The sequence below is a fragment of the Electrophorus electricus genome, chromosome 1, assembly GCF_013358815.1.
Source record: "Electrophorus electricus isolate fEleEle1 chromosome 1, fEleEle1.pri, whole genome shotgun sequence".
Taxonomy (NCBI): Eukaryota; Metazoa; Chordata; class Actinopteri; order Gymnotiformes; family Gymnotidae; genus Electrophorus; species Electrophorus electricus.
The window spans coordinates 847,501-862,781 of NC_049535.1; the positions used below are offsets into that span (position 1 = coordinate 847,501).

Genomic DNA, 15,281 nt, shown 5'->3' on the forward strand with positions numbered 1-15,281 from the left:
AAGACACACCTCCCCGCAAGCAAGAATGCACAGTCCCCATCTTACCACCAGAAACCACAATACAGGCAACACGTAAGTTCAGCATTACTAATATACTGTGCTGATGTTGACACGCCGTGTCTACAATGCAGTACAACGTGGTACAACGATGATATTGTTAACTTTCTTTTATGTAACCTGTAACTGTGGCGACCCTCTTCGCAGTTGGGTTGGCCCTGTGAGCACTGCTCAGCCTATCAGCGGCTAGAACCGAAAGCAGCCCATGATGAATCAGATTAGAGAGCTGTAGCTGGCTTGAGGGAGATTTGCTCCGTCCTATTGTTAGACCTGGATTAGCAATCCCCGGCAGCAGCCCGGCAGCGTCTTACACCAATTAACAGCGTGTCTTTTGGATCAGTGCTAGGAGGGTTAACTCCATCTATTAGATAGATGGCACAGGATAAGAGATGAGACAGTGACTGAAGAATCAGCACAGCTGCCTCTTCCTCTCTCTCTCTCTCTCTCTCTCTCTGTCTGCCTCTCTCTGTCTCTCTTTCTCTCTCCCTCTCTCTCTCTTTCTCTCTCTCTCTTTCTCTCTCTGTCTGCCTCTCTCTCTCTCTCTTTCTCTCTCCCTCTCTCTCTCTTTCTCTCTCTCTCTTTCTCTCTCTGTCTGCCTCTCTCTCTCTCTCTTTCTCTCTCCCTCTCTCTCTCTTTCTCTCTCTCTCTCTTGTTCTTTTTGCATGAAGCAACATGCAGCACACTCAGCTCTCCTGTGAGGAAGCTCTAATAATGTATTATTTTTAGATCTGTCTTCTTTTGCTAATTGGAAATCTTTAATAGTTTAGACTGGTATAGGCTCTGTAGCATATGCTATCAAAGCCAAGATCTAAGGACTTTAATAAGAGAGTAACCCAGGAATAGACTTACATGTGTAATTAGGTATCATTGATCACAGGAAGCAGCCTTGACCTGTCTGATCCCTGGATTTGACTTCATCTCTGAGGGTTTAAACTGCTATGTAGAATTTTTCCTTTGCGCGGCTTGAACGGAACTTTTATGCTCCTGAGTGTTAAAACAAACAGACTGTTTACTGGTTCCCTTAATCTGCATCAGTTTAGCGGTGGACACTGTGTTGACCAGGTGCTTGTGTGCCTGTGCAGCGTGTCATTATGGAGCCTTTAAACCTTTACGTAACAGCCTTTAAACCCTGATGTAATGTCTCTCCAGCCGACTCTGAAAAGGCTCTGCTTCAGGCCAGACTGATGGAGGGGGTGAGAAGGAAGAGAGCATCGAAATCTCTCCTTCTGCCTAACAGGTAAAACACTGCCTCTCTCCTCACAACTCAAACTGGCCTACAGAGTAGTGGTTTAAAAATAACAAACTCTGATCCCAGATCAGCACTCCTATGCTGAGAAGCTTTGTGATCACAGACCTGTATCTCTTCTCTTATTTTTTTGTTGTATGGGCATATAAAAGTCTCTATTATTAGTTTTAACTTTTTAATCCTGCTACCTTTTCATCTGAAACATTTGTTCCACATATATAGGTTATAATGGATAAAAGAATAAGATGGAAGCAGTACAATTTTTTTGTATCTTGCCAAGACCAACCAGTGATCATAACTGCTAATTAAAGGCCTAATCAGGAATTGCCAAACTGGTGCCATGATCAATTCCCTCCTAATTATGAGCATATCGGTAGAATACTCAGAGCAACAGAGTTCAATATAAGAATATCACTAATGTCAGTACATATGTGGCAGTCCTGCAGACTGTAGTTACAATTTTTGCAGAGTTGTATTTTGTTGGCAAGTTGTAGACCTTGAACTCTTCATATATATCTCACTTCATATCTCACTTCATAAAACGTTTGTGACAAAGCCCATGTCATCAGCAGAAGGCACCTTCTGTACAACTGACAAAAAGGGACATACTGTGCATTCATCTGGTTTGGCATTGTCCAGTGTGACTCTTAATGTGGAAAGAGGTCCCTAAATTCTTACCCAGGTTCTGAAGAAACCCTTATCTTTCTCTAAGCCAGTTTTACTCTTGACTGACAACTCATTATTAAATTTGTCAATCAAGGATAAAAGAATATTTCTGGCAGGAATTACATCAGCAAAGAGACTGTTGTTGGAAGCAGCCATGTACCATCAGTATTCAACATTATTTCTGAATTTTATTTTATGTTTTATAATCATTTAATAGTATTTAATGAAATTACCTTTTAAGTGTAAAAATGCACCACTGACAGTTTTTTTTTTAATGTGTGGCACAGAATTTTTTTGTTTTTCATTTTTTTCTTCATATGTATATTGGTATTATGTTGATATGCATGCAATTCTGCCTTTTAAAAAGCTGATCATTAAAAATATCTTTCAGTACTGAAAATGTATTTTTCAGTTGCAGTGAAAGGTATAGCTCTGTGTCTCAAGAGGAATTAATCCAGTAGCAGAGCCTCAGCTCTGGACTAAGCATCAGGTTCTCTTGTGTTCCCTGGCCACAGGGCTCAGAGACCCAGTCTCCAGCGAGAGGAAAGGAAGATCACGTGTGTGATGCTAGATGGATGGCCACTAGAGGGCGTGTCCCCTGAGATGGAAGCTGAGGAAACCCCCTATACCTTAGGCTGGGAGGGTATGTACAACACATGTACACCTCTAGTATATGCTCACAGTAATTTAAGATGCTTAATTTTCCAGAGGGGTGCGTGTGATCTCACTGGCCGCATCCACAGGTTACTCAGAAGAAACCTTTCCGCGAGTGTCATTCTGTGGACGGCATCGATATCCAAGCATTATACTGGAGGAGCCAGACATAGATGCACCTACTGCTGAGCAACTGGCTGAGAGAATAGAAGAGGAGAAGTATGACAGTGAAGATGATGGTGAGGAGGAAGAGGAGGAGGTCAAAAAAGACAAGGAAATGACGAAGAACAGGCTGGGTGAAGACAAGGTAGATGCTACTGAGAACAGTCCTATACAGCTGAAAGGTGATGATGATGATGATGATGATGATGATGACAAAACCGAGCAGGAAGAAGAACAAGAAGAAGAATCCTGTGAACCTGATTATGAAGAAGATGAACAACCAGAAACTGAAGAACGTAGAGCAAAGATGGTAGAAGTAGAATTAGAAGGTGATGATGATGATGGACTAGCAGATATAGAGCAAGAAGAGGAGGAAGAGTATAAAGAGGAAGAAGTGAGAGAAGAACAGCCTTGTCTGCCTCATACAGTTGGTGAAGAGGAAGGGGGAAATTCTCTAGTAGGAAGGAAGGACAAGAAGCGGATTACCTTCAGTGATCACAAACACATCTTCCACTATCTCCAAGGAAGCTTTACTGGCTGTGAGCATGATGAGGGTGTACAGGAATGTGCTAATGAAAATGACACAGAAGATGATGTTATAGATGAGGAGGAGGAGGGTGAGGATGATGATGACGATGATGATGATGATGATTTGGAGGAGGAGGATAATCAAGATGAAGAACAAAAGGAGGTGCTGGGGAAAGAAGAGGATGACCCGCTGATGGAGGCCGAGAGTCTGGGCTTCAGCGCTGAGGTGGAATGGGCTCCTGAAGAACAGGACATTGACCTAGTTGACTTTCTCCTTACGTACCAACCACACTCTTCCATTACCCGGAACCAGCCAGCACCAGCCAGCCCTGAAGATCCATCATCAGGGATCCTCAGAATGTGCCACAAGCAATAGAAAAAAGCAAAACTGAGCTCTGTCTCTCTTTCAAAACTGAGCTCTCACTTTCTCTTTCTCTGACTGTCTCTCTCAGAAAACTCAGTGCTCATAAAAGGCAAATCAATTAAAACCAGCTTCATATTTGTTGATGAAATCCTATTTCCAGAATCGTTTACTATTTTCAAAATGGTTAAACATTTCAAAACATCAGATCTGCAGAAAGTGGGTTTTGAAAAATCACTCATTAGTTACAGACCACCATCTATTAGCCAGGTGCTTACTTAGTGCAATTAATGTATCCAGTCTGTGTTGAATAGGTTGATGGACACCATTCTGTGATTTAATCCTTAAATTCTATTTACTGCATTTTGTTTATTTTTAATGTATTTATAAGACATGTGGTTGTTTGGGGTTCCACTGTTTACAAATGGTGAAAGTGTTCATGAAACTAAAGCAGTGAGCTTGAATGTTCGGGTTACAGGCTGACCTTGGCCCACTGCTTCTGCCATGATTGCTAATCAATTATGAAGTGCTGCAGAAGAGCCTGTAGGGTTACTATATGGAGCAGCATGTATCGCAGCAACAGTGTCATATGAAATGAGTCCAAGGAATTCAAATAAGGTTTAGTTTATTTTTTCATAATCAGGGTACTGCATACAAACATTGTTGACCACTGTACACATTTTACGTAACAGTGTAACATCACTAAAATACAAAAATGATGGCAAGACTGGTCTTCAAACAAGCAAACAAAAACATAAATGCACAAGATTCTACTTAGTGCAAACTGAATCCTGCTAATCACTAAGGGAAGATATGAATGGTCCAATCACACAATAATGGTGAAAAAAAAACTTACAAGTCCCTATCATTATATTATATTATATATATATATATATATATATATATATATATATATATATATATATATATATATATATATATATATATATAAACATACAACATACATACACACACACACTTGGATGAATATTTATATTCTACATTTAAAAAATAATAAACAAATATTTTTGACATATTTAGGAATAACAGCATAACATGTGAAGCAAAAAAACAAAACAAAACAAAACCACCAATATGACTAAAAATATACAGAATAGATACTGTATATTAGTAAGCCAGGAGCCCTCTGTGGCTGCGGTAAACTCGTTATTAGTGTTATGATACAGTGCATGACCTGCGTTTGTCAGGGGATACACAAGGAGTGTTAGCAATAATCGTCCAATATTTTCTTCCTCACGTTTTTGGTTTTTGAAATACTCCGTGTTTATGTGTGAAAACTGGTGTGATGGCCTGTTAAATTTAACATGATTCCTTTTCACTGGTTCACTTGTGTGCGCCCGAGGGGTCCCAATTCCAAAAATCCTAGATTGTTTGGTAACAGTCTTGATAAATATTTAACCCCGCAATTTTCCACACACCCTCCACGTTGTAACCAAGTACATGGACATGTACAGCCCAAATAGAGGTGTTGAGGACTGACACGGACCAGAAAGGCCATCCTGCCTCTACCCGTTAGCTAACTTAGCTAGCCCTGCTGTGACTTTATGAGGTAGCTAGTTAACGTTAGCTTCTTTACACGGAGGTCCGTGTTTTTTTTTTTTACTTCCTTTGTCCCATTCAAAGAAATATCATGTGCTTTCATATAAAATCGACAAAATATAGCTATCTTTGTTAATCCCTTTGTAACGTATAGTTAATACGACATAACTCAGAAGCTAGCCACCTAGGTTAGTTCGCTAGCTTAGCTAGGCTTTAGCTAACGTTCTCTTGTCCGCCATTAGATGGTCATTTGACAAAACATCTAGGTAGTCGGTGAAAATGTGTTTTAGGTTCCGAGACATCCGCCGAAGCAGGATAAACAGACAGGTGTGTGTCTAAATGCTCCATGGTTTTATGTTGTCGACATCAAAAAACAAATAATTAGCCAAGCTAGTTCGGTATCTTAGATATTCACTCTAAAGCTAGCGTGCTTTGCTCGCGCCCTCTATCTACTGTTAGCTTGTCAGTTGACAAAACATCTACTCAGTCCGCTAAAGTCAGTGTTTGATTAATCTAATCAGTCCGCTAAAGTCAGTGTTTGATGAGCCTAGTCAGTCCGCTAAAGTCAGTGTTTGATGAATCTAGTCAGTCCGCTAAAGTCAGTGTTTGATGAGCCTAGTCAGTCCGCTAGTCAGTGTTTGATGAACCCAGTCAGTCCGCTAAAGTCAGTGTTTGATGAGCCTAGTCAGTCCGCTAGTCAGTGTTTGATGAACCCAGTCAGTCCGCTAAAGTCAGTGTTTGATGAATCTAGTCAGTCCGCTAAAGTCAGTGTTTGATGAATCTAGTCAGTCCGCTAGTCAGCGTTTGATGAACCTAGTCAGTCCGCTAAAATCAGTGTTTGATAACACTGACTTAGTGTTTGATGAATCTAGTCAGTCCGCTAAAGTCAGTGTTTGATAACTGAAATCTCCTCCAGCGCAAGCCCAAACGTGTATGGGCGATTGGCTCAACGCTGCATGGTTCACCTGGCAGGTACTGCTTTTCACCTGTTGTGGATGAGCCAGTCGGAGCAGATTTTCATCACACCAATCTTGAATACAATCAGCGGTTTTATTCTGCAGCCAAAGCTTCTGGTTGTAAATCGGCGTGTGTAACTACATCTGGGCATTATTCGACCTAACAAAGGCACACCAATATATACATCAGAGAACAACTGTAAAATACCGAATAACTGCATTCTAGGGCACCTTTAAGTATAACGTATTTTACAGAGAAGGTCCTGGCCAGGAAGTCTCCTCTTAAAACATTTGTACGGTACTACAACGCATACAAAACACCTTTACACAACTGTTCCTATTGAGACTTGGTTAGGGAGGGCTGGCATTAAGCCCACAATTAAAGGCTAGAAGTTTTTTTCCAAGAGGTTTTATGGAGTAAACCTGCATGAAAAGCAAAGCAAGTAGAAGAGTTTTGTGTCAGGGTAAGTCACCCTTTGAAACAGACATTGAAGCAGCAAGAACAAATTCTAGAAAGCTACAGTACATTACACAAATGTACAGGCTTTTCACCAGAGCGCAAATCCATCTGTCTCCTTTGAATGAAGGATAAAACGGAACAAAGTATTTTTCCAAAAGGCACAATATATACAGCTTCCTAATGTGGAGCTGTAGTTTAAGTGCACCATCCAATGCGTTCCCTTTCTGGGAACCTGTAGAGGAGCAGTAGGACCCAGATGACAATGCACTCTAAGAGCCAATGATGAGGGGGCAGTTAAGTGTAATTTATCCCTTTTTGTTTATTTATTTATTTAATTAATGTTGGTGATGTAATTCTCAACTTTGTCCTTGGGTGCTACAAGCTATATTCAGTGGGCACAGAATAAGACAAAAAGCAGCATATGGTTTGGGATTCCCTAAATAGATGAATAACAAACATGGAAAATACTGACTGAATCAACGAGTCATCGTGATGCATTAGTAATAAAAACAAGGCCCATATATGTCTGATGCTCTGCTAAATGGGACAGTGACATTCAACATTAATTTACAAAATTAATGTAACAAGTATAAACATCATATACATATTCAGAATTAAAATTTCTGGTTACCATTTGAATGCTGTGTGGAGAGATTTTAAAATATTAGTCAGGGTTAAAAGTAATTTTCATTAAACATAAGAATCAGTTACCTCTGTGAAGAAAACATTAAATAAATTTTCACTGAACCTGTTAACGTAGAAAATGTTAGTGCTAATGTGTACATTCTCATACTTTTGTTAAGGACACAAAAAGCATTGGTCAACTTTCCTTGCTAATACAAACGCTTGGGCTGTAATTCTGCATACATCCCCAACAACAATGATCTGTTAAAAAGTGTTTTATATTATGTGCCCCACCCCTTAGACTAATCCCTTCATCCAGGGAGCAGAAAGTGTGTCTCTCACTCACTCACTCACTCTCTCTCTCTCTCTCTCTCACACACACACACACACACACACACACACACACACACACACACACACACACACACACCTTTTCCAGTTTGAGCTCCTGTGTGTTCTCAGAGAGGGATTTGAGACTGGGTCCCAGCTGAGTCTTCTGGGAGTCACTGCAGCCCTTACTGGGTGGTACTGGGTTCACTGGTCTTTGCTGGCCCTCTTCGCTAAGGCTTCTGGACCACACATGCCGACTGCTACTCACAGGCCAGCTTGCTGTCAAAGCTGGACAAGGCAATGGCGAAGGCCTGTAGCGAACACATGGGGTAGTTGTAGTCCATAGTAAAGATGTCCTCAGCCACTCGTCCAAACTGCATCACAATGTAGTCCGCTAAACACACAGGAAGAGGAAAGAGTTACGGGACGTGGGAAATTTAAACGTCTTACATTTGAGTGTTCACAGTGTCCTGTTCAGTCTGAGGTTCAGCTATAATTAGTGTGGAATTTGGTCAGGGAGTCTAACTCCCTATTTCACATGTACAGTCGTGGCAAAAAGTTGATCCTATCACAAATTTTGGTTTTGACAAAGTTTGTTGCTTCAGTTTTTATGGTGCCAATTTGCATTAACTCTATATTGTGAAGAGTGATCAGATGAATTCCAATTAATTGCAAAGTCATTCCTTGTCATGCAGATTAACTTAATCACAAAAAATGACTGCATTCCAGCCCTGCCACAAAATAGCCTGCTAACATCATTTCAGTCATATTCTCATTATCTTAAGGGAAAGTTAACAAGGACAAGGCAGCTGATATCACTCGGTCATGCTGATTAGAATAGCAGACTGGTTGCTTTAAAAGAGCAGTGGTGCTTTAAGTTTTCTTCTGTTAACCATAGTTACCCCCAAGGAAACGCATGCCATCATCATTGCATTGCATCAAGAGTTTCACAGGCAAGGACATTGCTGCTTGTAAGATGGCATCTAAATCAATCATTTATCAAATCAAGAACCTGAAAGGTTCAACTGCAGTAAAGAAGACTTCAGGGTGCCCAAGAAAGTCAAACGAGTGCCAGGACCATCTCCTAAAGCAGGTGCAGTGCTTGCTCAGAACTGGCAGAAGGCAGGTGCGAATGCATATATGCACAGTGAGGTGTAGGCTTTTGGAGGATGGCTTGGTATCAAGAAGGGCAGCAAAAAGCCACTTCTCTCCAAGAAAAACAAAGGACAGACTGACATTCTGCAGGAAGTATAGGGATTGGACTGCAGAGAACCAGAGTAAAGTTACTTTCTCTGATGAAGCCACCTTCAGACTGTTTGGGACATCTGGACAAATGATGGTCTGGAGAAGAAAAGGTGAGTGCTACCATGAGTCCTGTGTCATGCTAACAGTGAGGCATCTGTTAGAAACTGGTTCAAAGTGACCAGTCCTTCAGGTTCGATCTCCTCCAAGTTACCCTATGCCCTCTGTAGCCAGATCAATCCAGGGAAGTCGAGACACCGACACCAAGGTAGTGAATCAAGAGAGTTCCACTTTATTGGGGAAGTGTGTGTGTGTGTGTGTCCTATATCTACAGGATGACGGGGGGTGAGGCATGTTCTAAGGGTCTATGTAGAAAGAAAAGAGACAAGGTTAGTAAAGATTAGATGTTCTCTGCATGAACGAGCCACGAGCTGTTCTCGTGCCCGCCATGAGCCGCTCCCGTGTTCCAGGATCTAACAGCATCCTGAGACGACTTGTGTGTGTGTGTGTGTGTGTGTGTGTGTGTGGGGTTGCTTCTCTTCCAAGGCAGTGGGTTTGCATAACTTTGCCCAAGAACACTACATGAATAAGGAATGGTATCAACATCCTCCAAGAGCAGCTTCTCCCAATGATGCAGGAACAATCTGGTGATGAACAATGGGTTTTGTTCCCTTCCCCCAGCAAGATGTAACCTCATGTCACAAGGCAAAAGTGATAACCAAGTGGCTCAGTGAACAAAACATTTGAATTTTGGGTCCATATCCAGGAAACTCCCCAGATCTCAATCCCATTTAGAACCTGTGGTCTATCCTCAAAAGAGGGTGGACCACCATATAGAAACTGATCAACTCCAAGCACTGATTAGGCAAGAATGGGTTGCCATCAGTCAAGATTTTGCCCAGAAGTTGATATCCAGCATTGCCAAGGTGGATTGCAGAAGTCTTAAAAAAGAATGGTCAACACTATAAATATTAAGTCTTTAAACTGGATACATCTGTCAATAAAAAGGTTTTTAAAAGCTTATGCTTAGAATTTCTACTTCACTATACCATATAAACTGAGAAAAGGATCTAAAAAAAAAACTGAGGCAGTGAACTTTGGGAAAACAAATTTGTTAGTCTAAACTTTTGGCCATGACATGCATTCACTCAGTCACATATATACCTTATAAACTCAGTGTACCTGGTGGTGTTTGCTCTGTATAAACCTTAATACCCCACATCTTTAAATATTAGCAGAATTAACCGCTTAACTGTCGTCATTGCTTGATCACATACAGAACTCACGGTCATTATCGTGAATGATCTGAAAGTTTTTCACGGAGGCTTGGGTGACCCTGCCGTGGAAGTTGAGCACATACGACTGGGTATCGTCGTTCCACACCGGGGTCTTGTTGTGCAGCTCGATCACACTTTCTGTGCTCTTGTTCTGCCAGCGAGCAAGCAGAGATTCATGCTCCTGTAGGAGCACGGTGGACAGATGTGAAGCGATTAGCCTTCCATTAGAACCACTAGCTCAGGCACCAACGCTAATACCTGCTATCTCATGTACTAAAACGCTCTAATCCCCAGTAGCAGCTACATGACAGTTAGAAGCTGTGATGTTCTATGGACAGGAGGTCTGTTAATAGTCCCTTTCGCTGGGTTAGGGCCTGAGAGACTCACGTTTCGTGGTCTAATGCAGACTCTTTCATGATCCATGTTCATTCCAGGAATAATGACGCTCATCTTACGAGGTCCTTTAAACCCTAAAACATTTGTCTCCTGACAAAAATGGATGCAAGATGGTTAGTGGCATATAGATAGCTGCTGAATTATATATTTCTGTCACACTTGTACTGTGACGTTAAGACAAGTTTAAAAGTTAACAAGTTGTCTGTGCCATGATATTCCTGAAGTAATATATTTTTATTTTCACAGGCTTGCTATGTGAGGTGCAACCACAAGAGGTCGCACTGCTCCACCACACTATGCCTTGACTGAGAGCAGTTAGGAACGATCCCGTCGTGTTTACGCGACCACACTGTGCGCACGTTATTCTGGAGGCTGCGAATGCTGGCTCACGTAGCAGATAGCCGCTAGTTCCTGGCGCAGGTTGCTGGCCTCCAAGCTGGAGGTGGTCTTGACTGGGTTCATCCCGTTGTCATACACCGTAAACTTCGTCCCCATGAGGTTCGACCTGTGGGAGAGACAGAACTGTGTAGTGGCTGCTCAGATCAGAGGGGGATCATGTGCTCCGGGTGTGGCGCTGACGTCCCTGCGCGTGCTCCGAGAGCGCGACCTAGGGCAGCTGACTAACAGTCTCACACCTGCGTCCACATCCCGCAGGATGGTAGCGAAAAACCAGGCTCATTTTTCATGAAACTATTTCGTTGTGTTCATATCGGTTTTATCAAAAGGCTCTAGCCCAAGGACACTTGTGAAATTGCTCCTTGGCTGAATAGAAACGCACGTGAGCCAGCGCACAGTTCGCAGAGACACAACAAAAACCTGCGAAAAGCATGCATCTCAGAAGCTGCGTTTCCACTAACGAAGTCCGCGCTCATCTCGCTGGGTTCACACATCTACAGTTTAAACATCAATTCGTCATTGGTGCTTTGAGAAATAACAGCAAACATACATAAACATAAATGCTCGCGCTTAGCATATTCTCCCATACTGAACTAATGTCTCAGCACATCTCGTGCTTTAATCAGCCTGGATACCAACACAGATGCTGCTGGTTGAGGATATGCTCACACAACACTAATGAAGCCTCTTACAGCTTCTAACGAACTCAGCCAGCTGTGGAAACAGACACACACGCTAAGTTATGCTAACGTAGCTTTCAGAACACTTGAACATGCCTCAGTTTCCCAATGAAGCTCTCTCCACCTCGAGACAGGTCGGTGGGATCGACAGAGATGAGGTAATTGGATGTTTTGCTCTTCTTTCTCTTCCTTCCAGCTAAAAGAAACACCTACGGCACAGGACAGCTTAATTAGCCACCAGGCACTGTAAAGACAAAGTACAAGCGCAGAAGTGAGAGACTTTACGGTAACAAATGCGCAAAATGCACGATGCCACTGAAGCGTCCTACCTTTCAGAACAACGTGAGAATTCTCACTATTCTTATCAGGCACTGGCAAGGCTTTTACAGGAAATTTACATTTCTCAAAAACATTTTTTGCTTCACAGCTTTAGTGTTTAGAAATAATGTTTGTTTTGTTGCATGTGTGTGTAAAGGCAAAAATGAGACTCAAAAGTGACTTTTAGAAATTGTAGTATTGTATTACTTCAGCCGTGCAGAACTGGGGTCTCGTAACCCCCCTAAAGAACAGAACACGTGTACTCTTCTAACTTGCCTGCCTGTAATTTACACGTTTGGATGTGGTGGGTAGTGAAGCATCAATGAACTCCAACCTATTACTCCCTGGAAGTGCGTTACGTATGTTATTTGCATATCGATGGATATGTATAGCATGCCTACAACTCTGATCGTTATCAGTAACCCCTAAAATATGTAAAATATGACTCCTCCCTCAAAATGGAAGCAGTTCAGCACTTCATTTGCAGAAAAAAAAACATTTCAAAATGCTGTGAAACGTTTGTTTAGAAACAAATCCCGTCATTTACCTCTAAATTATTATCCTAGAGAGATGGATATGTTCCTGATTACATAAGCATAATTATATAAAAAACAGGATGCTAAATTTGCAGCTAAATCTTCATGTAGACTCATTTTGGTCTCACTCCTCATAATAAACCTCCCTGATTCTCCCTGATCAAAAAAGAGCAATAAACCTGTTTATGATTGTGAGTTGAGTTTTGTCTTTAATTACACAACTCCACAGCAATTCACATCATTGGAGTTCTGCTCAAGCAGAAGTCAGCTGTCTCCAGACACGTGTAGTAAGACTGCAAACACCTGCCATTCCTCACCTTCTTGCCGTCGTCTCTTTCGAGGTGGAGGTAGTAGGTGGGGTACATGCCTCGGTCCATGCCCTTCTTATCCCGTGTGATCCTGCATTTGACGGTCACACCCTGTGGAGCTGGCCTCAGGGTGAACTCCTCCAGGTCCCCCACGTCCATGGGGGGCTCACTAGCCAGTGGGGTGGAAGCTGAGGCAGCCTCCTGCCACACACAGTGCACGGTTAAAGGTCTCACTCTACCAACACCCACCTTCACAGTCTAAAACATGGCAGAGACGCTCATTGTTATGAGCCTCGTCAGCCAGGAAGTCGGATCCAGACCAGCTGACTGTCGTGAGCAAGCACCAGGTCCCTCACACAAGTTAGCTGTCATCATTCTCCATTCCCTGCTGTTTTCCTGTGGCAGCCATGCCAGTGACTCGTGAGGAGGAAGAGAAGTAACTTTATATTCTGAACATGAACAAAATCTCCACAGAGCTCAGAACTCCAAACATGACAGATGCCAAGTCTAGTACACTGGAGAGAAGAAAAACCCTCGTCACTGTACAGTGGTACGGATGAGAAAAAAGGCTGAGTAAAAAATGTACTGACACCGAAAATATGGGAGACATCTAACCCTTCAGTGGAGGGATAACTAATAGCCCTTCAGTGTGGCGAGATCTAACCCTTCGGTGTAGAAGAGCTTTAAAAATATCCTCGTTAGACACATGTCTGCACCCTTAAAAAATGTATATGTTTATATACTTTAAAGTCTTTTTATTTCTAAGCACTCCCTTAGTGTGTGTGTGTTTAGGAGTGGTGGTCATGCCATCCTGTTTCACTAGGGTACAAAGGGCGACACACAGGCCAGTCACTCAGAGGGGTGAGGAGAAACTCCTTCCAGTGACTGCTCAATAGTTGCCAAGTTGACTCCATCCTGCGTCAACAACTCTGTAAAACTGCAAATAGATGCTACCTGCGTGCCAGCAAGTGATGTGGAAGGCCTGTGAGAAGAAAGTGCCTGCTGTCATCAAACCTCAAACGAGAGCACCTGGACATAAACATCAGTGGATCTCTAAATGAAGTTGTATACTGAAGAGAGTCAAAAATAGATCTTTGTTGCAAAAAAAAAAAAAAAAAATTAACCTCACTGTAACATCAAACCTGGGTTTTTAAATAAAAAGTCTGGCTGCCTCTTTCAAAAGGCTAAAAGTGGATCTTGGCACAATGTTCCAGCAGGACAGTGATCCAAAGAAAACTTCCAAATCCGCACAGAAATGCTTCACTGACCACAGGCCTGCGTGTCGGTGTACGGAGGTACTTATGTGTCGAAGCCTGAGAGCTCGTAGAATCTGATCCGAGAGCTTGCATAGTAAAATCTGTAACTTACATTGACAGAAAATATTCTCACAACTGTATTTTAATTTTGAAGTCATACAAAAAGGTACAAATATGTGAACTAATATTTAGATAATTGGAAAATATATTTATTTGCACATAAATTAATTTTTGGTATTACAGCCACAAATTTGAAATTTTGTTCAGTATCCTGATGCTCTTCAAACCAAGAATCAAGTCTTTAACAGTCACAAATTCACCAACCTTTAGTTTCATTACTATAAAATCAACTGAGGACTGTGCATAAGAATGAGCCACTGATCATTAGCCAAACCTAGCAAGCTTGGACTGAATCCCATGATGAAAGGGCTTCAGATCTTAACCGCAAACCTAACAGGGTCTTTTATTATGTCAATACCAACCAGGAACTGATTTTGCTTGATCTGTCATAGTTGTCAGCTTCACACAGTTATCTAGGGACAGGCGATTGATTTGGACAGTGCTGCAACAAACCTTAGATGCTAATTTGTGCAGGTTTATCTGAATGAGTGAAAAGTACATAATCTAGGTCACATGCAAATTTGCAGCACTGAGTGCACATAACTAACATTTTAGTATTTGTGCTTTATTAAATTTACATTCAAAGGTTGGTTGGTGTATTCCTTCGATGAACAGTTCTCAAATATGACCCGTTTTCTCTCTGATCACCCTGCAGAAGTGTACGGGCTTACATTCCTTTATGTGTGTGCCCTTCATCACTCAGCTCTGTGAGAGAAGACTGTGCTGTACAGGTCCAGTAATGTGTGAAGTGTGTTTTGGAAAATAATGATTTCTATTTTCTATAAGGGCTGTTTTTCTTTGAATAATTTTCCCCCGCTGAAGGATTAGATTTTCATTATAAGAACACCATCCCTGCCTGAAGTGAAGACACACTCACAGCCTCTAAATCACAACAGATGTTAGAACAAGACTGATATGACACTTATGATGAATGCATCAGTACACCAGGGTCAACATTAGCACTTGTTTGATAGATTGGCATTTTTATTTATAATATTGTCATATCATTACCGTGCACATATATAACACTGATTATATTGCTGATATTATAACAGTGACATTTAATAAGCGATACTGTGTAATCTGTGACTTTCTCCACTTTATCACCTTACTGATTTCAAAATATCCAGAACAGTATGCCTTTGGTC

The 15,281-nt window shown here is 41.7% G+C and overlaps 2 protein-coding genes across 7 annotated transcripts in view; one reads left to right on the plus strand and one right to left on the minus strand.

Moving 5' to 3' along the window:
* ric3a (RIC3 acetylcholine receptor chaperone a) overlaps positions 1-3,752 on the plus strand; it is a 4,555-nt gene extending 803 nt beyond the window's left edge. The window contains 4 exon segments of the mRNA XM_027007434.2: positions 1-72; positions 1,207-1,294; positions 2,485-2,612; positions 2,713-3,752. The exon segment at positions 1-72 is cut by the window's left edge and continues 10 nt beyond it. Coding sequence (XP_026863235.2) covers positions 1-72; positions 1,207-1,294; positions 2,485-2,612; positions 2,713-3,752 — 1,328 coding nt within the window.
* Positions 3,753-6,951: 3,199 nt separating this feature from the next.
* tub (TUB bipartite transcription factor) overlaps positions 6,952-15,281 on the minus strand; it is a 56,375-nt gene continuing 48,045 nt past the window's right edge. For 5 of the 6 annotated variants that reach the window (XM_027007448.2, XM_027007446.2, XM_027007443.2 and 2 more), the window contains 6 exons: positions 12,767-12,958; positions 11,692-11,804; positions 10,910-11,024; positions 10,511-10,609; positions 10,133-10,304; positions 6,952-7,998 (listed from right to left, as the gene is read on the minus strand). In XM_027007448.2, the coding sequence (XP_026863249.1) occupies positions 7,865-7,998; positions 10,133-10,304; positions 10,511-10,609; positions 10,910-11,024; positions 11,692-11,804; positions 12,767-12,958 (825 nt within the window). In that variant the 3' untranslated portion in view covers positions 6,952-7,864. The remainder of the gene's footprint in view (positions 7,999-10,132; positions 10,305-10,510; positions 10,610-10,909; positions 11,025-11,691; positions 11,805-12,766; positions 12,959-15,281) is intronic. The other variant, XM_027007445.2, reaches the window with a different exon arrangement.